This window comes from Lepisosteus oculatus, chromosome 13 (genome assembly GCF_040954835.1).
Source record: "Lepisosteus oculatus isolate fLepOcu1 chromosome 13, fLepOcu1.hap2, whole genome shotgun sequence".
In the NCBI taxonomy this organism is placed as follows: domain Eukaryota; kingdom Metazoa; phylum Chordata; class Actinopteri; order Semionotiformes; family Lepisosteidae; genus Lepisosteus; species Lepisosteus oculatus.
In genome coordinates, this window is record NC_090708.1 from 21,628,162 (window position 1) to 21,653,571 (window position 25,410).

Consider the following 25,410-nt stretch of genomic DNA (forward strand, 5'->3'; position numbering starts at 1 on the left):
AGCACAGAAATAAAATCATTGACATCTCTGGAATCTGTGCACAGAAGAGATACTGTACATTCCACGCCTTTAGGGAAAGTCCTACACTAACAGGATGCAGGAACAGAACCTGGTTAGTCTTGAACAAAGAACATTACAGAAAGACCTGATATGGACATTGAAACATTTTCTTAAAGATACTGACAGTGTCAACCAAGCCGATTTCTTTAGAATGAACAGTGAAACATGAATTTGATGGAAGAAGAGGAAACCATGTACACTAAATGTATGTAGATTTATATAAATAAGGGACATTTAAACCTGAGAAAAAGAGGCACTTCTTTACCCAAAGGGTTGTGGGAGTGTGGAACAAGCTGCCCAGCCATGTTGTTAAAACCGATACCCTGGTTTCCTTCAAGAAATGACAGGATGACATCTTTGGTTCAATGAACTACTATCAAACGGGATAGAAAGCACTTTGCACCACTGCATGTGGCATGTTGATCATACAGAGTGTGACAGAGGATGGGGCAATCTGAAAAATAGTGAGGCAGTGAAGAATTGCTTGGGCACAGATATGCTTTCTTCAGACTCCGTTTGGCTGGAAACTGCTCAGAGTGAAATGTGCAGGCTCTCCAGGCAGTATTGGTTCAGCATCTCCGTCAATTCGTACACCACAACTGCTGTACAGAGCACAATGTCTGGCTGGAGCTTTTGTTTTGAGCTAAAAAGAGAGAGACACATTTCACTGCAAATAAATATCTGACTTATGAAGTCTTAGTCGTGTTGTAATTCGTATTTACTCTCTTTATTGCTTAAGTGGTAAGATATAATGATATTATACAGTATCTGACATACAGGCAATTTATTTTATAAGTTTTGCTTTAGTTATAATCGACAGCAGAGTGGTATCATGGTTAGCTCTAACAAAATGAGTTAAACTTTACAGAAAAAGTGGATGTGGAAACAGTCTGACAAGTGCAACTTTCTGTTCCTGATACTGTAAGAAAGGTTTTGCAACTGTAAAGCAATTAAATCACACAAAGTATCCAAGGGATAATGCCGTTAGAATGTTTGTGTTCAATTTTCATGTATATTGTAGAACTACATTTTTGTATAAAAGGATACCCTGCGATATCACCCTGCAACTCACAACTGGCCACACACTGAAGCTAAACGAGTGTGAGCCTGGTCAGTACCTGGGTGGGAGACCTCCTGGGGAAAAACTAAGGTTGCTGCTGGAAGAGGTGTTAGTGGAGCCAGCAGGGGGCGCTCACCCTGTGGTCCATGTGGGTCCTAATGCCCCAGTATAGTGGTGTGGACACTATACTGTAAACAGGCACCGTCCTTCAGATGAGATGTAAAACCAAGGTTCTGACTCTCTGTGGTCAAATCCCAGGGTTTTTCTTGAAAAGAGTAGGGGTGTCCTGGTCAAATTTCCCATTGGCCCTTACCAATCATGGCCTCCTAATGATCCCCATCTATAAACTGGCTTCATTACTCTGCTCTCCTCCCCATTGATAGATGATGTGTGGTGAGCGTTCTGGCGCACTATGGCTGCCGTCGCATCATCCAGGTGGATGCTGCACATTGGTGGTGGTGGAGGGGAGTCCCCATTACCTGTAAAGCGCTTTGAGTGGAGTGTCCAGAAAAGCTCTATATAAGTGTAAGCAATTGTTATTATTATTACCCTGCTTGTACCATTAGTACTTGAATTTAGTAGTCTACAAGATACTAACTTTAAACATATATTAAATGTCATATAATCAGTGAATAATTTCAGTCCTGCAAAATGGGCATTTGAAACAATGCTAATCTACAAATCCATTGTTGAAAACAACATTGCCCAGCATGCCTCGATGGCAAAACAAGACCCCGTACTCCCGATTTCCGTTTACAGGGTTGCCTTGAGCGAGTGCCTGACTAGAACGCTTGCTGCGCTACGGTGGCCTGGTAGGATCAGTCCTTCTATCTTGTAGCGCGTTTCCAATTGCTTAGCCGTATCCTGACTGTATTTCCCGCTTTCGGGAGCAGGATTCATTTGATAAGGCGCGGCGCGGAACGGGTTAAGGAGCGGGGGTCCAGATTCCTCCTCTCCTGCTCGCCATGATGAACAAATGAACTCTCGGGGAATGAAATTTAAATTTCACAAAGGAGAGAAAGTCCTCTGTTTCGAACCAGACCCCACAAAGGCCAAGGTGCTTTATGATGCAAAGGTAAAGAGCCTTGTATTGCTTTACCGAGCAGGAATTGGGAATGAGTCAGTTTATGCTGGTCCCTCCGCCAGTTTATGCACTCTGGATTTTTAATTTATTCTTTTTATTATTGTTGAAGTCGATTTATTGGGATTTGTTCCGATGTCCTCGAGTTGGCGAGTTACTGCAATGCATGTTTCCAGGAAACGGATTACTTTGTAGCGTCTACGTTTCCTAATTTATTTTTAACTCAGTGTTGGGACATATTTATTTTACTGATGAGAAGGAGGTGTGTAATATATTTAAAAAATACTGTTAGCATTCCGGCTGAGGCCTGCCTGTATGTAGGAGGCCGTAACCGAACATGTTATGTGAACGTGTAGGTTGGCCGGCTCAATAAAAAGCTGTAGTCATTGTATGGTTTGAGAGAAGAACCGGAGAGAGGTTGCACATGACTGGGAGACATCCGGCCCATCTTGATCGCTTGGTTACTTTTGTTACAGCTGAGATTCAGACCCTCGTGTGTCAGGGTCCTCAGTTCCAGTTTCGGCAGCTAGTCCCATTTCCAAAATGTTCACCTGCGTTTTATGCACAGACATATTTGAGTTGCGGAAGAACGGGTTTTAGTCAGGTTTCTCCTTTCCTCATTATGAGTAGCTGTCTGCGTTTCATCCTATTTAAATACCCACATATGTACTGTCTTGGGAATAAAGTGCCTACATTGTAGTTCCCCGCCCTATTTTCAAACGGCATATTTTACACAGCTTAGTTGTTGTCTATTTTGTATTGAAGAAAAACATTAAACCTTTTTTGGTTTTGAAAGATTGTCCAAGTAGCTAGGACGTAGTGCTTGCGTATGTATTGAAAGTACGTTTGTTCAATCCGCTTGCTTTTTGCAGTGAAATTTTGGAGGTTATCATTGTTACATTGATTTACAAAAATCAATTACTGGATCAAACTGCAAAAACTATTTTTACCGCGAGTTCTGTTAAAAAAAAATTGGCTCAATAAGGTCCTTGGATCTGTTAGCTGCCAACACCCGTACAAGTAGTGGGGTCATTAATGCAAATTAATTGCATGTGCGTTTAATCCGAATTGATTCTAGAGAGCAATTTACATATACTACGTCATATAATAATTAGTATCCACCTGTGCGGGTGGATACCCTTTCTCCTTTGTGTTCTTTGATGTTTAATAACATTTAAGAAAAAAAATCACAATATATTTGGTGGGAAAGGAAGATCATTTGAATTAAGGAGGGCCTAAGAAGAGGTTGCAGAATTCAGCTGGTATGCATGGGGCTGATGTCCCTACTTTTTCCAACAGTGCCACTGGATCTAAGTTATGTTTCATCCAAAACACTGCACCTCCTACCTGCAGTATAGGTACCTATTCCTGGTCACCAAGCTGCCAATTCAGGATCACCAGAAAAAACATCCATTATTGATCACTATACCATAAAGTACTGTTTAAGTTTCTTTCTTGTGATTTAAATCAATATTTAGTATGCTATTTCAAATGAATCTCTGTTTTAGGTTGTTGATGTTGTTGTTGGGAAAGATGAAAGGGGAAGAAAGGTCCCAGAGTATCTGATTCATTTTAACGGTTGGAACCGAAGGTAAGTGCATTTTATTTCAAAGTAGAATCCTGTGCAGCTGGTATCCCCCAACTATTAGTTACTGATATAAATAATTTGTGTTTGTACATTTAGCTGTGTATTCCAAGAAATCTATATGTAAGCAGGTTAGTACATTTAATTCTGAAATGATAAAATTATCACATCTATTTAAATATCAAAATGTATGCTACTTATTTATGAAAACTTCTGTTCCTGCATGTTTTATTGTTGCAGTACCCCGTTTTGAAATATCTGAAAGTTGTGTATAGCTCTGGTTTATTTGCAGCAGGGATAGTTAGGATACTGAAATAAACAACTTCAGATGAATTGACAGACATAATATTTGACTTTGTTATTGTAAAAAAAAGAGCCAAATTGAAAGAATGGCCTCCTCTTTCTTGTAACTCTTAGGTTTTTAACCATTTAGAAATATCCTGCAAGTTTATCAGGAATATTCTTTGTTCTTATAATCTTTCATCATTTGTACTATTATTTAGTGCTGCTATTGTAATCAATTTATTCGATAAACAGCTCTTCGTCTTATTGAATCGCTTATAAATTCTAATGCAATAAACAGATTGTGAAAACTGAATGATTTCTGTCCACATTTCTGTGGTTTGGCTGTCGCATCAGTATCAGAAAATAAACACCATGCAAATCTGCCCACTAACCCTTTAATTTATGAAAAATGAAGCTGCATCCTTTAGTCAAAATTGGGGATAAATCATTTCTTGTCCAGCATTTTGTGGAAATGTCAGGTGTCTTTTCATGCGGTTCATGGTGTATTTATGGCGAAGGCTTCAGTCTAAGCACACATGGTAATTCTACTGAAAAGGACACCTCAGACAGATAATCCCCAGTAGTAATGAATCATGCTCTTTCACTTCCAGCTGGGATAGATGGGCAGCAGAGGACCATGTTCTGCGTGACACGGATGAAAACCGCCGATTACAGCGTAAACTGGCACGAAAAGCTGTGGCTCGCATGTAAGAAAACCCTGTAATAAAATAGACTCTGCTTGCTATGAAATGCTAACCTAGAAAATGTAATTGTTAATGTTTGTACAATGTTAAAATGGATGTCATTCTGTTTTGAGGTTTCCATAAAATTGTGTTGTGATGTATACAGTTTTATTCAGTGATACTTCTGTTTAGCTGTAGGGATTGACCCTGGTGTAGTAGATGTCAGATGGAATCTGATAGTGTGTTTGTACTAGGTGCAAAGACACAGCAAGGTCACTTCACCAATGGAAGTCACTGTCTTCTCTGTGTGTTGTGCTTGCAAATAATTAGTTTCAGATAACCAGATACAGGGTCTGTTCACACTCGTGTATTTGTTTTCTACTAAAATATGTTTATAATAAGAGTGTAATAAAGTGAAATAACTAATCTAATCAATGTGATGTTTACTCTCCCCGTTGTGTAAGGCATTGAGTATTGAAACAAATCATTCTGCTCATTCTCAGTTTTAGTAATGTATCAGGATCAGCCTAGTCCATGTACAGCCTGAAGGATAGCTCTGTGAATAGCCTGTGCCCTGAAGTGTTTTTCGGTGGGTACTGCTATGTACTGTGTAGCGTTCAGGAAGGTTACTTAAAGCTGTTTGTCTCTTTCAGGAGGAGAAAGGGATGGAAGAAGCGACGCTGTCGTCTTCCAGGTGTTGACTCGGTGTTAAAAACCCTTCCTGAAGACGAAAAAGAAGAAAATGATGATAATTGTAAGTCTTCTAAAGGCTTGGCGCTCATGGTTTGACTGACCATGTAATGGTCTTGAAGGTGTAATCCGTTTACAGACAGCCTGCAGAGGAGTCATTTAACTGGGAGATGTTTGCCTTTCTGCAGTAAAGGCTTTGGAATAACCAGTAAACACATGCTGGTCAAGCTCTCCTGTCTGCAGATTTAAATGATTTTTTTAATTTAAGACATTTTTGGTTATCTTTTCATTTTTACTTGCTTTAAAGATACCATTATATGTGATATTGTACTTAAACAAAATGTGAGAAAAATTATGTAGGTGATTTTGTTGATAAATGGAACAGCAGCTTTGACAGGCAGAGGTCGTCTGTTTGCCCATAAAGAATATGCAAAAACATATAATGATACTATGCTAACCTCACACTGACGATTTATTTTCTGATTTTGTCTTTCTGAAAGTAATTTTGGTAACAGCAGCAGAAACTTAAACCCATTTTTAAACAACAGAAGAATAATTTGTCTAAAATAAAAGATAACCGTGCAGTGTTTTTACCTGTGTGACAGAAACCTACTGACTTGAGATTTTTGTCTTGAGAAACATTTTTAGTGATGGTCTGGGAGAGTACCATTCTGGAGGGAAGTAATTTACTGAGCTTTGAACCCTTGACCTTCCAGTCCCAGGTCCTAATGACTGCTTCCCACTGTTGGTCATTTTATTGGCCAGGGGTTCTGGAAGGTGTTTTGTCATGGTAGATATTTAGAGTGAAGTCTTACATTTGTTAAAAATGCATTTCCTTTGATAATTGGCAAAAGTAGGTGACTGGTAGGAATATTGGTAAAGGAATATCGGCATCTGAAACATCTTCATGGTTTTATATTAGAAGTACTTAGCTGATAGGATTGTTGTACTCATGGTCATAAATACAGTACACCACCACTGAATTTGAAGTCTGCTTTTTATCCTAATAAATAGTGTTGTTTATTCTCTGTTGATTGTTAAATTCAGAATTTTATGGTGGCATTGTCAGAGCATTAAAATTCTATGCACTTGTCATATACTGAGAAAAAATACATAGCTTAGAACTGCAACAGATTGACTTGTTCATCTAGAAAATGCCTTGGATTATTTTACAGAGTAGGTTTTGTTCTTAACAAATGAAAGTCACAAGACAATAGAATTATGCAAGCTGTATATCTGTGCCAGGCGTAGTGTTATAGGTTGTCTTGTGAGCTTCTTTTCCATTCCTCTTGTGCAAACTAGACAAGCATGTGCCAGTTCACCTGTCTATGAGCCCTGAATGGTTTGTCATCCCAGCTCACCGCACACATGTTCAATGGTGCTCAAATTAGGATGATAGAGCAGCTATAACATAAGTCTCCTGTAAGATTCTGGGAGAAAATTCTTTTTTTATTTTTATTTTTTTATTTTTACACAAGCAGCATGCATGATCCTGTTGAACTGTTGTCATGTAAGGCTGAACCCACAAGAAGGGCAGCGAGGGAGTCCCAGGACTTGATCAGTCTAGCTCCATGCGGCCACGGTGTTGTGACGCATTACAATTGGAGTTCTCCAGGAACTAGACTTTCCTCCCACACTATCCTTCTCAGACTTATTCTTTGGTCTTGTCAAGGTGATGTAACTTAAGGACTCCCAGATAGTTGTCCACCATTAACAGACTTCACATCTTGCCAGGTTAGAAATTGCTGGCAGTTGGCGAGCAACAGGGTGCTAACAGGCCAGCTTCCAACATGCTAATAGAAGAAGCCTGTGATGTCTTGCTGACAAATGAGGCATATCAGTATCTTTCTGTTTTTTTTTTCTTTTCATTCAACAAGCTAATCCAACTCATCACTTGAGCACATTTGATTTTCATTAACCAGATGATTTAATGCTTATACAACAGTCAAAGTCACTGAAGAGTATCCATCAGTTGTGAATAATCAATGAAAATGACACAACAAACATTTAATCAGTAACATGATCCACAGACTTAATAAAAAGCACTATATAAGTATATAAAAACTCAGTATTTGCTTGAGAGAATTAATATTTAATTGCATGTGAATGTAGGAAGATGGATTTTATTTTTGAAATAAGTGATGTCTGAGAAATTAACTTTGTTTTTTAAAGAGGTGTATTGTTTATATTCCTGACAGCCCTCTCTTCGTTAAGGTAAATTGGTCGTGCATAGCTCTGCAATACAAAATGCATAAATGTGCATAACATTAATCCATCCATCCATTTTTTTCGTAATTGCTTCATCCAATTCAGGGTGACAGGAAAGCTGGAGCTCATCACAATCCAGCAATGAATGCGTAGCACTTTTCTGGACACTCCACTCAAAGCGCTTTACAGGTAATGGGGACTCCCCTCCACCACCACCAATGTGCAGCATCCACCTGGATGATCCTACGGCAGCCATAGTTCGCCAGAACGCTCCCCACACATCAGCTATCAGTGAGGAGGAGAGCAGAGTAATGTGGCCAATTCATAGATTGGGATTATTAGGAGGCCATGATTGGTAAGGGCCAATGGGAAATTTGGCCAGGACGCCGGGGTTACACCCCTAGTCTTTTCGAGAAACGCCCTGGGATTTTTAATGACCACAGAGAGTCAGGACCTCAGTTTTATGTCTCATCCGAAGGACCGTGCCTGTTTACAGTATAGTGTCCCCATCGCTATACTGGGGCATTAGGACCCACATGGACCGCAGGATGAGCACCCCCTGCTGGCCCCACTAACACCTCTTCCAGCAGCAACCTTTTTCCCAGGAGGTCTCCCATCCAGGTAAAAGAGTAGGGGTGTAACCCCGGCATCCTGGCCAAATTTCCCATTGGCCCTTACACTGTGGCTGCCGTCGCATCATCCAGGGTGATGCTGCACATTGGTGGTGGTGGAGGGGAGTCCCCATTACCTGTAAAGCGCTTTGAGTGGAGTGTCCAGAAAAGCGCTATATAAGTGTAAGCAATTAATAATTATTATTATACTTAATGTCTTAAACTAATGTTGTACTTCAAAGACTACCCTGCGTAAATGCATTGTCGGTTGTGCCAAGTTATCTTTTGATCAGTGTGCTACCAGTCACTCAGAAGCTTCTTATTTAGATCAGTCGCAGAATAAATTTGAAATTTGTTTTAATTTTTAATAAGCAGTTTATTCAGAAAACAAATTTTAAACTTGGGACAGGATGCACACCTTTGTACAGAAAGGTTTGTAGGAGTCTTGAGCAGGCAGATACCATCGGTTTTATAAAGAAACTGCTAGATGAGATCCTCGGATTATTTAGCTACTAACAAACAGGCTCCAGTATGTGGCGCGAATGGCATCCTCTAATTTATAACCTTTCATAGGGTCTTCTGTTTGCTCAGATGCACACTTCTTTTAGTAGAAGAGACAGGGACAGATGTTTGAATTACCATATAAATTATAATCCAAAATACACAGTTAATCTGCTACTATTTTTACAAGATAGAGGAAGCCATATTTTCTAAGGAGACGGTATATGCATTACTTAATTTGTAATTTCAGTTTTGTACAGGATAATATTCTAGCAGCCCAATCAGTCTTTATAAGTTGAATTTGCTTTCCTACACGTGTCACAATATGTTGTATAACAGATGTGTCCTTTTATCTATTATGTTTTTAGAATAGGTGTGTGGATTTCTTACACATTTGGTTTCAGCATGTTTGGTTTTTGTACACATTAACAGTTTTGCTCATCATTATAGTGATTTTAATGAATATCATTACTTCCTATTGATGGATTTTGCTGTCAATGCAAAGAAAAAAGAATATCTTATCTTATCCGTCAGTTTTATTGGCAGTGTGAAGATGAGCATTGCAACTGTGACATCCTGCTGTGTCCCACGTCTGAAAAGGGGTATGCAGAGCATATGATAACTAGATTTTGTTTTTACGTTGTCAACACACCTGAGGATTGATGAAACACTATGCCAGGGTTAGGTCTTTGTGATAGAGGTGCCATATTGCTGCAACCCAGTCCCTCACATTGCAAAATATTTGTTTTTCTTTCCAAACCATTGCAAATTTTTACAAAATGTTTTTTGTGTTTTCTTAAGCTTTAACGTCCTCTTCAGAAGACAGTGACGAGGACGATTCAGAGGACGTAGAATCATTGAAAAGTGAGGAGTCTGATATTGAAGAAACTGCAGAAATGGTAAAATTATGCCCTACATTAAGTGGTTAGTCACTTAATTTTAGTTCATTTTATGGAATATTAAGATGCCAGTAAGAGAAAAGGTGCCGAGTGAAACCAAGTCAACCAAGTGCCTAGTGAAAAACATGCTAAAATATGAATCATGAACATCAAAATGCACACACAGCTGGATGTTAAGGAAATATGAGTATCTTAAATACAATAAAATGTATTTCCAGAAATGTTAAATCTCTTCACATAATTGCCAACTTTGCTAGCTTTGCTTCTTTTACCTTAGAAAGAAGAACAAGAAACTCATCCAAAGAAGGAAACTGAGGACAAGGCAATAAACATTGAAATCCCTGAGGTTTTGAAGAAGAAACTGGAAGATGACTGCTACTACATTAACAAAAGGAAGAAGGTACGGAACAGAATGTCTGACATTTGGCAGTCTTTGAAGACGCAAGCTGAAGTCTGCGGTACAAAAATAACCCCCTCTTCTGATTGTTGTTTTGGGATTAGCAGCATTTAGAGAGCTCATAACATTCCATTTTCATGCTGGGGAAAAAGAAATTGGATAATAGTGCATGTCCCTGCCTGCCAGTGTAGTCTGATGATCTCATAGGTTTCACGGCTTTATTGTAGCAGTAATTCTTGATAATTTAATTTCACCCCCATTAAACTCACCTTTAATCTCCAGTGCGCTAAGGCAATAATTGCACTTTTGTATTAAAATGTTGCCGCTTTGTGCACAAAGCTTAGATGATTGGAGTTTATAGTACGGTACCATAAGGTCCTTCATAGAAAAGCAACCATTATGCAGACATTGTGAATAATTCTTTTCACTGTCTAATTGTATTTTGCATCCTTAGGTTTATTTTATTTGCACATCAGGAATTCACATTAAAGATGTCATACTACAGCAGAAGATCTTCTCTTTCTACAGAGAAATTAGTTTTAATTTCCCAAATTTATCCATATGTGTTGCACAAAAAAGATAACATCACAGTAATTGTGCAAGACTTTTTATTTTCTCTTATTGGCATTTAGAGATTGTTTTGATGCTGCTCTAAGGTATTTAAAATGCTGCTCTATCTTATTTGGTGAAACCTTACTAGTATATTTTGCAGAGTACTATCACTGCAATACTAATTTGTTTAAAGAGTTACCATAAGTAATCCTTTATTTTATTGACATTTATTAAGGTGATGTGCAAAGTGGTGTTCATTGACACATTTATGTAAGGTAATGTGCAAGTCTTATGTAAAAAATGACCAAACTAAAGTAAGTCGTGTTTCACTTGCACTGCAATGGGATGGATGTAGGAGAGAAATTATTGAAAGTTTCATTTCATGCACTAAGAATCCTATGCTTTGCTCCCTGTTGGCACCCATGAACCTAAAATTACTAGAGAGCTTAGATGCTGTGGTTCATAGTGTACTTCTTGGGAGGTGCATTGCTTACCCAAAAGACAAGATTTGTGGTGTCCTGGCCAAATCATGTCTGGAGTCCCTTATCAGTTTTTTTTTGTGACATTCAAGATGTAATTAATGTATAAGGGAAAGCAAAATCACCAGCAAGAATCAGTCTTTGATTTGCGAAGCATGTGAAATGTGGATATACAGTACTATGGTGACATACTGACTGAAGCGAAATGAAGACTGCTGTCCTCATATCTTTGTACTGCATGATGTGAGAGTACACATAATGAGCATACCTAATCATTCTAGCCTGTGGTGTGTCTCTCCTACCACTGGCAGGACTGCTGGACTACTTAGGAGTTTTATGATGTTCTCATTACATGCCATCTGGCTCCTGTGTGCTAAACAATTCTACAAATCCTAGTATAAAACTGTTTGGAGATTTTTTGTACTGATATTTATGGTATTTAGCCTCATCTGTTTGCTCAGTTTCCTTTGGTATTTTGTTCTATTTAATTGTTGCTTTTTTTAAATTTAATAGCTGGTCAAACTTCCTTGCCAGATGAACATTGTAAGCATCCTGGAGTCCTATGTAAAGCATTTTACAATAAATGCAGCTTTTTCAGCCAACGAAAGATCTCGCCACCATCAGACAGCTACTCAGATGAACCTCAACCCTCATTATGTCCCACCGGAGAAGAAGTAAGTTGAACTTGGTACAACAGATTGGATGCAGGAATATTTAATTATTTGATTCAGTAATTAAGCGTATTTTCTTCACATGTGCTTTAATGTATAGTTGTTGGTATGTATGATTTTTAGTGTCACCGAAAATGTAATTTGAGATGTAATCTTTTTAGGTTTTAGAAAAAGATGACTTGTCAAATCTAAATCTAAAGACTTCAATTAAGAGAAGCTGGTAAAATAGAAAAACATGACTTTTAATTAGGTTTATACTGTAGTGCTGTGGGACCCAAGAGACAAAATAAGACGAATTATAAGAGACAATGTCATAATTTATCTCCGTGAATATTGAGTATTCAGGAGTCCAGAGGATAGTGCTTGATAAACATTGACTTTGCTTTTCAGTCATGCTTTAAACCAGCTGTATATCTGTTATATATCAAGTTATTTTCACAGTACCTTTATAATTAACATTACCTTGAGTTCTTTTTGTCAGATTTATTTTTTGGGGCAGTTTTTTGTCCAAAATGGTCTTATTTTTTACTTTGAAAAACATATGCAATACTTATTTAATTGTAATTTGGAACTCATCAGTAAGAACTCCTCTTACTGCAAGAGGTTACTTATAAAGCCACACTCTGGCACCTCTATTGAACAAATAAATGTTTAATGCTTAGTAAGCTGAACCTGACTTTGCCATTTACATGCGTGTATAGTCTTAATTCTAAATGTTTTTTTTTCCTCTTTAAGTGAAGAGCTTTGTAAAGAAATGGTGGATGGCTTGCGGATAACATTCGATTTTACGCTCCCAATGATTCTGCTTTATCCATATGAGCATGCTCAGTTCAAGAAGGTCAGCTCGTCCAAGCTTTTTCTGCCCATAAAGGAGAGCTCAGCCACTACTAGCAGGTACAAAATCTATGTCACAGTGCTGAAGTGCATTTAAAGTCTGACTTTTTAAGAGAAAGAGGAATAAATAATTATTACAAACAGGTGAAAGGTTGCAAATGAAAGGAGGCCATTAGGCCTATTTTGTCGTTATTGGGCGCAATGATGTCATCCAGCTGTTTTGGAAACGTTGACGGTTTTCTTTTGGTTAAATTTCAAGTCCACATGCAGTGTTTATTCCGGATGTTTCTAAATCCAGTTTCCAGTGTGAATATAGTGTTTTTAATTAACCTAAGACATTTTTATTTAGATGTCTATCAAGAGAAATCGAGTCATTGCAATGACTGTACAAAAGTTAGTTTTCTGCTGAAAAGTGAATTGCAATTAGTCCAGATCCCTTCAGGGATCAGATTGCTGTGTTCTCTAGAGTGAATGAAAAGATAGTTCTGTTCTTTTTGTGTATTGTATAAGCCTATTTGTTTAAAACTGTGCTGTCCCGACAGGCTTCAGTCAATATCCTGCATGTAACAGTGAAAATTCTATTTTTAATACAGATTTTAATAGGTATGTGAAATAGTTTGTATTATTAAGCACAAAGCTAAGTTAAGTAGGTTCCGTTTTGTTTTGTTTTTTTGAAGAAGCAAGCATAGGGAACTTTACTTATTAAGTAAAGACTGCCTCCTGAATTTCTACCCAGAATTAAAACTGCTGGGGATTAGGCCAAAACTTGTTTCAAAGGTGAAGTATATTTTGTCACTCTTCAAATAATTGTTAGTAAACTTTACTAAATATAACTATGTGGCAGTTTTTAATGTATTTTTTACAGTTAAGGGTTGAGTAAGACTGTGACCGGGGTTCAGTATCTGCAAAGACATCAAACTGAGAATCGTGTTATACAAGGTAGAACCTGCCATTACCTGGTGAGGGAGATGAGGAATTATTCACCCATGTTTCACGTTTTATTTTTTAGCTCTCATTTGCATTTTTAATTAAAAAAAGCTTTTCATATTGCTGAATTATTGGAATCATATTGGAATTTAAACACAGTTTATGCATTAATTTCCCTCTCCTGTCAGTCATTTTTAATTACTTTTTATGAGCACAATCTTTTTTTAGAATTTTCATACTTTAATACACAGAGAAGAAATATAGACCACATATGCATGACCAAATGCAAAGAGGAGATACTCAGTTTGACCCTTAATCATTTTAAAGTTCATACTGATACCCGCTTTATAAAATGTTATGTCATTTCATAAACTGTATATGTTATTATTTTGACAAGTGTCAGTGGTTTGACAAATGTCAAACATAAAATAATCTTTTACTATTAATTTTTCATGTTCTCCTTGGTTTGTGAAGTGTTAGTGTGTCTGCTTCAGAATGGTTTTTGTATGCTTACAAAACTGTTGGGAACATGTCCTTTCCCTAACCACTGGTGAGATATTGACAAAGAGCTGGTGAGATATTGACTTCACAAATCATCCGTTTCTCGGGAGGGTCAGTTTCTATCTGCTGGGATCAGTTTGATTAATTGCTTAAATAAATGTGAAGATTCCTGTGAATTTAAAGAGCTACACGTATTTGTTTGGCTGCAAAAAAAAACAGAGAGAAAGCTCATGTTGACCAACACTACGATGAATACAAATTTGTGGCTGTATAATTTATGGAGGTGTCCATTTTTATTATTTTCCCTCAAATCTTATCAACCTGAAAGAGTTCAGCCACATTGTGATGGATGACAGTGAAGACACCCACTGTATACTAACATAATTGCACCATTTATACGTGTTACTATATACTGTATACGTTATATTTTGGGAAGAGGATGCTTACCCACAAGAGGAGACTAGAATTCTGTCTATAAGGTTATTTGGTAATTCTTAGTTCAAGGCTTTTCTTGAAACAACAATAAAATGTGTTATTCTTAATGTGTGGCTTTGTTTATGGAGATGTTTCTTCTCCTTTGCAGAGGTACTTGTCTTGTATATTTATACTTCGCTGCCCTTTCTGTAGACTCCCTCAGGGGTACCCACACATTGTGCTGTTACTGCTGGTCCAGATGTGCCTACGGTGCTGTCTTTACCTAGGATTAGCTGACCTGTCGTGTCTCCCAGCAGGACACTGGAAGAGCGCTCTCCCAGCCCTATTGCCTTGAACCCCTCCACGCCGCAGTCCACAGACAGCCAGCAGCCTGCTGGCGAGGTCTCCACACCCAAACGCAAGAAAGCTGAGCCCGAGGCTCTGCACTCCCTGCGCAGGTCCACGCGCCACACCTCCGGGGGTGACCGGCTGTCGGAGAGCAGTGCCTCCCCGCAGCCTAAGCGCCGCCACACAGACACGCCTGCACCGCTGCCCAAGTTCTTCCTGAACATAGAGAAGAGTAAGTGTCCCTTACCTGCGAGTCCGGCCCAAAGTTTAGTCTCATGGGTGTGCTGAGAAAGAAACGTACAGCCAAAATTTACTGTTCAGTGGAAGTGATCAGTGTAGAGTTTTGTAATTATCAATTATCTTTCAACATTGAGGAGTATTCAGATATTCAAATGTATCCATGCAGTATATAGAGGCCTGCTACACGTGTATATAAAGTTTCAGCAAAAACGGCAAGGCACTGATCCTTAGTTTTTAATTTGAACTTTTAAGTCTTCAATTTGAGGTTTACTTAAGAATATTTACTTCAAACAAATGTTCTTATTCAACTAAATGGGATGTAATTGTAAGGGGCCAAAAAAGTTTTGCAAGGTACAGTGAGTATGTAAATGAGTGTGAATATGAACATAGACTGTACATAGATGCATATAAGGGCTGTCGGTTAATTGCAGTTAACTTTTGAGATTACTTTTGAGCACTAAAATACTTTTATTTTTGAATACATATTAATTTAGACTACACTTTCTTATCTGACCATAACTCATTCCTTGTTGTCATATTTGAATGCATAATAAATGATTTCTTAAGCAAGAAAATAAAGTAAAATAAATGTGCATTGTATTTTAATGACCTGCAGTAACACAGTGTTTACCAGATGACATTCCTCCCTCAGAAACTCCTGTTCACAGCGGCTCCTCATCTCCTCTCACTCTCACGCCCAGCAAGGAAGGAAGTTCAATGCTGTCTGGTCTGGAAAGCAGAAGAAACAACGAACTGAATGAGGTTACTGATTTACTCTTGCTAGTGCAATCAGACACATTTGTTTATCTTTAAATTAAAGCTTTAATGATTATTTTAGAAACTGACAGAGCATCTATGTATACGATCTAAAAATTATGTACTTATGTGGCTTCATAGAATTGATGCTACACAAAAAAATATGGTTTATCAAGATAAACTGAGAGTTGATGTGGTACAGTAACTGGTGATTGGATAGCGATACTTCTAATTCTTGACAGCTACAAGTTGTAGTTCAGTATAAGACTGTGATTTAAGTGGTCTGCTACTATATCCAGGTATTTAGACCAAGGGTATTCAAAGATGTGCATTCAAAATCTACAGGGCTTTGACTCTTCTCGAGTCTTCTTTGTGGAGTGAATATCACCATTACAGAAGAAGATTACACTCAACATAATTTTATACTTTATTTAGCTAGTCTTGAGAAGATTTTTGTTTCTATCCCTCTGACAGATATCTAAAACTAAGCAAACGTTTCATAGCTGGTCAAGAAGTGTTCATCAGTTAGGCTCTGGTTTAGATGCACTTAAGATTTGTAAGAAGCTATAATTTTTAATACACAATTCATCGTGTTGGTTATAACAGAGATAAATGCTGGACTACAATTATTAATTCTGTTTGCTTCCCACCTAGTGCAAACATCTCAAAACTTATTTTCAGAAAATCTTCAATCCCTTTCATTGAGTATTGTATATTCACCTATTCATTCCAGCAATTCAAGACAAAATCACATTTACCTACAAAAAGGCCCTTCTTGATAATTGTATATTATTCTGCTCCTGTTATTATGGGCAGATACTATTCCTGGATAGCATTTCAGATCAGTTTTGGCCTGGTTTTCCCAGATGACTGCGGTAGATGGTATTTTGCACTGCATAATACAACAAGTGAAAGACACAATCAGTACAAATAATATAAGGCAGAAAAGCTGTCTCTCAGTATCCTAGAGCTTTAGCGTTGTCACTTTCGTTCATGTCGTCACTGTGCTGTAAGCATTTCTATTTTAAAGCAGCTTGAGAAACAGCAGGTTACCACAGCAGGTGAGGTGGGTAAGTGCATCCCTTAAGGCAGCATTGTATGGAGAAATGCCATGTCTCTCTTTTGTACTCAGGTGCTAAGCTGGAAGCTGACTCCTGACAACTATCCACAGAGTGACCAGCCACCTCCTCCATCCTACGTGTATGGATCGCAGCACCTGCTGCGTCTGTTTGGTGTGTGTTTTTTCTCTCATTTCAGAACAAAAACAAAAAAACATTGTATAGTCTTTTTGAGGTGCTGCTTGGCTTTTATTGCTTAACGTAAAGGAACAGAAGGTGGGGGGGGGAAACAACTAAGATATTTGGCACAACATTCCCCCAGAAAGATGAACACTGGCATTTTCGCTAGAAAAATGGGGAAGCATGCTCCTGCATATAGAAATGCGAATATTGAATGAAGGTGGTCGGGATAAAATCCAGCAGATGAAAGACTCGGCGAAGGCTTGGAAAGCTGTCGATGAGTGAGCGACCATCGCATAAGAGACAGAGCTTGTTGAACCAGTTGGCAAACCTGAGAGTGAAAAACCCATTGTTCATAAAAGCCCCATGCATCTGAATTGCAAGAGAGGGTTCTGACTTAGCTTGCGGAAACAGAGGCCTCAAACAATAGATACGGAGGGTCACAGAGACTCCATGCACACTATGATGACACTAGACAGCTTGTCAAAAAACAACTGGCTATCATGCAAAATTCAATATGCATGTTTATCATAAACATCCATTTACAGAGGGATTGAGAAGGAAAAGAAACCTGTTTTCCCTTTTTAGAGAAACCTGTCATATCATGCGCTGCGTTGAACCTGCCTTCATAACGTGCGCATGAATGGTAATTTCATTGGTGCACTCTGGTCTTCGAAATCCCTTTTTATCTCATTTTATTACAGTGGTCCTTATGGTACAGTAGTCGAAACCATTAATGTCTGTTTATGTTTGGTTCAGTGAAACTTCCGGAGATCTTGGGGAAGATGCACATTCCTGAAAAGAACTTAAGGGCCTTAGTGAAGCATCTGGAGCTTTTCCTGAGGTAAACTCTTGACTTCACCTAGGACAGTTGTACTCTCCACTTTGTATAAATAGAAGATTTGCCCTGATTTATAGCTGGCTTGCTTACTTTGACATTTATATTAATCTGCTGTGTACAAAACCCATTAATCAAACATTCACCTGTAAACTTGTTTTTTTTGTTCACTCCTGCCGGTTGTGACTCCTGCCAGTTATTTTCTTAGTCTGACAGAGATGCATCTCTGTAGCCTGTTGATAGATTTATAAAGACATTGGGGGTGTTTAATCAAATGCTCACTTTATTAATCTGTTTCTGCAATTTGGATGGCATTGCAGCTGGTTTACTTTTAGTTGAAGAACAATCAGATTATGCACTCATGTCCTGGAGTCTTACCAAGTTGGCAATAAGAAATTTAACGACCATCTTTAGCCTAAAAGGACATTTTAGAATGGTATTCCCTACACAACAAAAAACAATGTTAAAAGCATGGAAGCCCATCTGTATTTTAACCTATGAAATAGTGTTTTTGAACATGTGTGTTTGTGAAATTATTAATAAACTGTGATATAAAGGGAGTGCTACGTCACAAAATTGTTTTGTGCAAATGTATTCTTGAATATTTGGGGAAAAAAGCCAATTCCTATGTTTTCATTTGAGATTCGTAGCTTGGATTTTATGCCAAGAGAGCCAGTGCTGCTTTGATGGCACATGGTACTCTTTTTGGGAATTGAACCTGTTCCTAGCCAAGAGCATCGTGGAGGTTTGAGTCCTGGATGGAGCACAGTCGTGACCTGTAGCATTGGGTGGTCCTTGTTGGATAATTGTGTAGTATTGGGCTGGAGTCAGAAGCACTGCTACCTCCTGCTAAGTGTAAAGAGGGTAGTTCTCTATAAAAGTGGATGGAGAATAAAATTATGAAAGTAGTTCTCTCCAAATAAGTACTTAAAGGTCCTTACTCTTTAATATTCCATCTTAAACATTTTTCCTGCCAGGTTTGTTAATTGTCAAGTTTCATCAGGGCTCCCAAGATTATATTTAATTTATTAGAGTGCTTGAAATACTTGTAACAGTGAAGCACAATTAAACTACAGAGTGAACCACTGAATTCTGAAATGCTTTTCCCTCACCTCAGCTGATGTACTGCAACTGAGCCCTGTCACGTGGATAGTGCTGTTGCTCTGAGATTTGGGATGAATGTAGAAATATTAAAGTGAAAATTCAAAATAGTGCAGGAGACTAAAACAGTGCAGACATGTCAGAAATCGCCACTATGCTTGACTGTGGGAAAGGTACAGACTGGGAGATGTGTGGTTTGGCACAGACCCAACATATAATGCTTGTAACTCAGACCAAAAAGTTCCACTTGGTCTCATTTGGCCACAACACCATTTGTTACGTTTTTCAGGACCACTCGTTTGCGTTGGTACAAACTCCATGAGCAATAAGAGATAGGTTGTCCACTTAGCTTTGTAGGGCAGCTTTGTGAAGTGCTCAATGTCAGGGAAATCACTGACCAATTCAAATATTTTCACATCTCAGCAATTGATCTCTTGAGCTCTTTCATGAGTTGGCCTTATAGTGGCACCCTTTACCAGTTTCCTCCTTGCCTGGTCGCTCAGTTTGTAGAGATGGCCTTATCTAGGTGGTATGTTGTGGGCATGGTGCACCTTCCATTTCTTGATCGAATAGACCGTACTGACAGGGATATTGTAGGTACTGTACACGTGTCCTGATCTGTGCTTTTCATCTACTTTTATCCGACAATTGTGGTCACCACAGAACATACAGCTTACCTAGAACCAGTCCAGAGAAAGGAATGTCCAGCTCTAACATTCTTACATTTTTCTGCAGCCCAAAATTTCAGGAAAATATTGTTAATTATGGGAAATATGAAATAGAATGTGCTTAAGACATGTATATTGTCATATTTTAATGGAACACCTTTATTAGATGTGATTAAAACTAACCAAAATTTACAAGTTATTCTTAGAATGCATTACAATAAAATGTGTTCCTTTTTTGTCAGTCTAAAAACAGAGCATAAGTGATTCATGAAAGAGGAGGTACATAAACAAGAACATCTTATGATTATTGACTAATATATTTTGATGTTTTGGATAACTGTTAAGAAGAAGTAAAGGTTACGGGTCAGTCACAGACTGATTTTTGTCAGGGCAGGGTATTATACTTTTACTGAGACATTGAACAGAAGAAGATTTTTGTGGTTATATAATGCATTTAGTGACATGAAAACTAATCTTTAAATCCAGCGGAACAATCTTCTGTAGAATATAGCGGATTTTTTAAACGACTGCATTGCAGTGTTCTTCAACCACTAGTCTGTGCTAAAGCATAATGTAGCTAAGGAACATTTGTTAAATTGTTACAGACAGTTAGGATACAATATAGTGTGTTTTCTGGAGTATATTGGATTTCTTTTATTGCTTGTTTTGTAGAAATGAACATTTTAGTCTGTTTAAGGGTCTTTAAAAATAAATCATTATGTATAAGTGAATTCTAATCAGTTTACATATGGCCTGGCATATGTAGGCATAAGTACGCTGGATTGTTTTTGCAATGGTTATATGGTTATATAAATACCTTTTTAGTGTTGGAAGTCTTGCGCTAGGATTTGTGTTGACTGAAACTAGGAGACCCTGAAAAATCGAGGGTCCACTGCTATTTCACTTCCACAACCTTTTTATCCTGCCATTGCTAGACTTTTTTTGATTCAATATTGATTTACAACAGTTCACGTTTTAGTAGTACTTTCGATTGAATATTTCATCTAAATTTAAGTGTTGGATACGTGATGTATAAATATGCCATTTAAGTGTCAGACAACCTAAGTGTGAACAGAGTGATGTATTTCTTGGATTATGAGGATAATTGTGGGCATAAGATTAAGAGTCAAGAAGCTAAGATTTGATGGCAAGATTTAAAGGATTTGTCAGAACAGCCGAAACTAAGAACATGTAGGATTATTTTTGATTAGACTAGAGATTTTCTTCCAACTTTGGAATTGGGTTATTTCAGGAGAATGTGTCCCATTAGAGGTAGCTTTCAGGCTGTAATCTAAAAATCTAAATCGTTTCCCGGAAGAATCTTTGCAAGTCAATAGCACTTTTCCTCAATTTTTGTAAGTAAGACTAACATAACTTTTTTTCAGTTTAAGGTTCATTTAAGAGGGAGACTGAAACATTTAATGGCATTAAGCATTTATTTATTGGGCAATAAAATATTTTGTCTGTGTAATATTTACGTTCTGATTTTCAGATAATTTAAGTACTCTGACACTTTAACTGTAGAAAGGCAAGATTTCTGTGTTTCAGGTTTTTGGTTGTTTGAATTTTATGCCTTTGATGTTCCTGAGCAACCATGGAAACCAAATTATATCAGCAGCAAAGTTTTAAAAAAGCCGTGAAAAATATCTTTAAAGCTTTTTGATTAGCTTGATTTGATTAAGTTTTAGGCCATGTTCAGTTAAAGCAAATTATTTTAATGGATCTGGCCTACATAAAAAGCTGATGCAAAGTTACATTGTAGCCTTTTCAAAGCCCTGAAATTGATTTTTTTTCTTCTAATATCAATCTCATGTATATAGCAATGTAAAGCAGATCCGAATCAAGATATTTTATATATATGGTTATATGGGGATAAATGTGAAAAAAAAACATTTAATAAAAACATTGCTTTTCTGCTTGGATTTACTCTGTTTGTTCTGAATCTGTTGTGTGAATAAGCAGCTGTAATTGTGTGTAGTGCCTACTCACTGACCTACACTTGCTGCCCTGTTAGGGCAGACTTTAGGTCTTGTATACAGCAACTGATTTTTGATTTTCTTTTAATTGAAGATGTAACGAGAGGGTGGTGGTTTGAACATTTGTTTACTGTTAATCTATTCATGCTTTTTTAGTTTAACACTTGATTTTCTTTCCATAATCAAGCATGCAGTGCCAAAAGACTAACATGATGTAATCATGATATCACCAACACATTGAAATGTAGTTGTTGTTGTTTTTTTTAAGGAAAAGATCTTTTATTTTTCAATGCAGGTTTTTGGCTGATTATCATGAGGATTTCTTCCCGGAATCTGCCTATGTATCTGCATCAGAGGCTCACTACAGCATGAAACATCCGCGGGCAATCTACTGACGCTCATGTTGAAAAAGGAAACCAATCAAAGCATTTCGGGAAGCGATCATTACTTTGCAGATTTTCATGCCCTGTAGCTAGAGCCAAAGCTTTAGAGGACTATGAATGACCTTCATTTACCAGAAAGTGGACAAGTTGCATCATTTAAAGTTGCTGAAATGGAATTGCTTCCTCCTGTTTGGTGGTGTTGAAGAATGAACCCGTATACAGTTTTTAAACTTTACTCAATCTTCAGACCGGGAAGCAAGCGTTTCTTGTTTGCCTGAGAGCCTTACATTGACTTTGAATGCAAAATGACTGTTTCCTCTTCATACTGAAGCATTTCTGGTTCTGGTATTTTTTTGTCTGAGGAGTAGTCAAGTGCTGCATGTAAATAGGAATTACTTTGTCATGTCTGAAATATCTGTAATGTTTTGTGCTTTTCATGTTCTGCTAGCAGTCACGTTGAAATATTATTCGTGTTTTGTTTATTTCAGTTCATAGCTTGCTTAAAGGCACAAAATAATGTTTTTGTTGTAAATTGGATGTTCATTTCTTTTAGGTAATTGCTTTATTTATTGTATTTCTGTAAATGACAGTTACTGTAATCTTACGTTTTCCAAATTTTATAAATATCACTGATCCTGTTTATATGTAACTTAGAATATAAAAACACCAATTTAATTGCAGTCTTTTTCTTTGTCAGAATGTATTACATTTACACAAAGTAAAGGTGTTTTTTTGTACATTACCCTTACTATACACAATGGTGTAAACATGGGAAATTGCCAACTCTTTAAATCAGATTTGATTAATTTTCTCAAATTTAACTAGTTTGATACATAATGTAAATGTTAAAAATCCAGTTAATGCCTAAAGTATGCTTACAACCATAGGATCAAAAATGCGATTTGTATTTTCTGTTATCTTGCCATGTTCTCTCAGATTTGGTTAAAATGTTTTCTTTTTTAAATGTTTAAAGCTAGATCAATAAATCCAAGCAAGATTTATCAGATTTGTATTGTGCACGACTTGAAGAGTTCCTTTTTCATGCAGGAGCAATTCTGTGATCTACCGAGATCGTAGTCATTTTTTTAAACTGCCAATCCTGATACATCTATATTTTAAAATGCAAAATGTAGTCTTTTAGCTTTATAAATGTTTAAAAAAACAAATTGTTATTGTTGAGAAATTCCTGAGTCAAATGGATTTGAGTTGTTAATGTAGTGGGTTAGCTTACTGGTGTAGTTTACCCTTCAGTTGTTCTATTTGAGGTTTGGCAGATTCTGATCAATGTAATTTAACTTATAGTAACTCCAGCTGGAAGAAACAATAAAAGGAAAAGCCAAGCTGATGAACCTGACCAAATGAAGCTTTTGGAAACCATTGTTTCTGGGAGTTATGACTGTGAATGTGGCATACTTGCTCTGACATCAGCAGTTTTCAGAGTGGCTGGAGGGCTTAACTCTTGATTCTGTCTGCACTGTTTCATTACAGCTAACCATTAACATTGATGTAAAGCATGTTTGCTAGATAATACAGGAATGAATGTCAAAAGCATCCTGTTCCTCATTTGCAATAAAACAATTTTAACAAACCCATCTGTTTTTGAAGATATTGTTCATACATTTGGCTTGTTAAGTGGTATTTAATCAAAATGGTTTCAGGAGGAGAATGTTTAAAACATTTCATGGAGTTCTAATTTACATTTGTCCTGTGTAAAATGACCATGAATTGGAACAGGATATAGTTGTGGAGGTGAATGAGTGTTTCCAGAATACAGGAGTTTCTCACTAGAAAATTAGAAAATCACAAGATTTTTATTTTTATTGCATTGTGATGCATATAAAATGTTGGCATTAAGGTGATGTACTGTATAGTGAATGGTTGCCAACTAAGTATATTATTAAAGTTAATAAGTATGTCTTCTTATTTTAGTTTTCTGTATCTGTGAATTCAAAAGGATTTTGCATTAAATTTCAGAAGTGCATTAATGTGGTTTTATATTAATACTGCCTGTAGATTATGAATGCAGTTAAAAAGTTAAATCAGATATGGTACTAGTGGGTGCTGTTTTGGATGAATTTGATTGTAAACATATTGTTTAGGAAAATATTTCAAAAGTGTGATTTGTTTCTATACATTAACATTTCCATATGAATTTAAAGATTTGAAAAACAGTTAGTGCATCCTCAAAGATTGTGGACTTACTCTGGAGAAAGGTGCTTAACATTTTGAGATGTCAGCAATTTTTGTTTTTCATTTTTATGTTTGTGTTCCTATGTTAATGAGTGAAGACTTTCAGTTGTTTTATCCACTCTTTCATCAGATCAGCCAGTTAGTTGTTATACAATGAAACTTACTCAAATCCATGCATTTTAAAACATGAAGTGAAAATTAAAATCCTAAATATATTTAATGTTCTCGGTAGTTTTGATCTTATTATGAAGTAAGATCATCTCAGAACTTATTATCATAAATGTATGTGTAATATCATAAACCACAGAGGTAGGTCAATTAAACCTTATGGTTCATTAAATTGCAAGTCTTTATGAATTTGATTAACACAGAGTTATTATATAATTAGGAACCTGGTTTTATCAAAGACCTGAATGTACAGAAATCCTGTTTTGTAAAACCCTGGTTGGAATGGTATTTGACTGGCAGTAGGAAATGCAAACCTTTTTTTAAACCATGATGAAACAGTTGTTCTGTTTTCTTAATTTCCAAAATTGGATGAATGTTCTACATACAGTAGTTTAACAAGACCTCATGCACCTACCGCCCTACCAAATATGTTGGATTGTCTGAAGATGAATTCTAGTGCCAAGAGAAATGGCCTCAAATATTTTGTACATTTCTACATACTGTAGTTACCCTGTGTTCACTAACTGGCTAAAAATTTAATTGTATTGTGTTCCTGGGATTGGTGGATACAGTATATGCTTGATAGGGAGTAGTAGAGAGTCTAGACTTGAATGATGGTGGAAATGACTACCTTCTCCTCTTGGTTTGTGTCGTGGTACAGTGCCTCTTTTGAACAAGTTCTTTTGTTTATTGTATCAAGCCCTAAAGCTAAGATCTGCTCTGGGTGCTGTCCCTCTGCAGATGTCTAGGAGTGGGACTCTTCCACAGATATATTCAAGAGAGGTTGCCCATTCTGTCCAAGCAGTGGGAATGGCCCAGCCATTGCGGTATCCCATGATTTCTATATATGTAGTTAAAGCAGACCAAACATTTTCCTCAGTGGTCTTTTATAGAAATATAAAATTATATTAATTATAGCTTTAGTTTGCACTTGTGGGTGGACCAGCCTGTTACCTAGAAGCACGCTATAATATTTTGGTATTGAAAAGCTTAATTTGGTATACTAGATTAGTTCATGATCCTGAAATAATGCATCCAGTGTTTGATTTAGATTTATTCAAAAGTT

General features: G+C 37.2%; 1 protein-coding gene across 2 annotated transcripts; it reads left to right on the forward strand.

Annotated features, from left to right (window-relative positions):
* The first annotated feature begins 1,939 nt into the window (after window positions 1-1,939).
* Window positions 1,940-23,574, forward strand: LOC102698972 (MSL complex subunit 3). 2 transcript variants are annotated; one of them, XM_015361778.2, is made up of 13 exons: window positions 1,940-2,195; window positions 3,710-3,792; window positions 4,683-4,778; window positions 5,408-5,508; window positions 9,566-9,663; window positions 9,941-10,063; window positions 11,605-11,765; window positions 12,498-12,656; window positions 14,753-15,018; window positions 15,679-15,788; window positions 16,915-17,014; window positions 17,780-17,864; window positions 21,899-23,574. In XM_015361778.2, exons 1-13 carry the CDS (start codon window positions 2,097-2,099, stop codon window positions 21,996-21,998), a joined length of 1,581 nt encoding a protein of 526 aa, XP_015217264.1. In that variant the 5' UTR covers window positions 1,940-2,096; the 3' UTR covers window positions 21,999-23,574. The 2 variants fall into 2 exon arrangements, with proteins under 2 accessions (XP_015217264.1, XP_006637962.1); XM_006637899.3 differs by having other exon boundaries at window positions 14,756-15,018.
* Window positions 23,575-25,410: the final 1,836 nt, after the last annotated feature.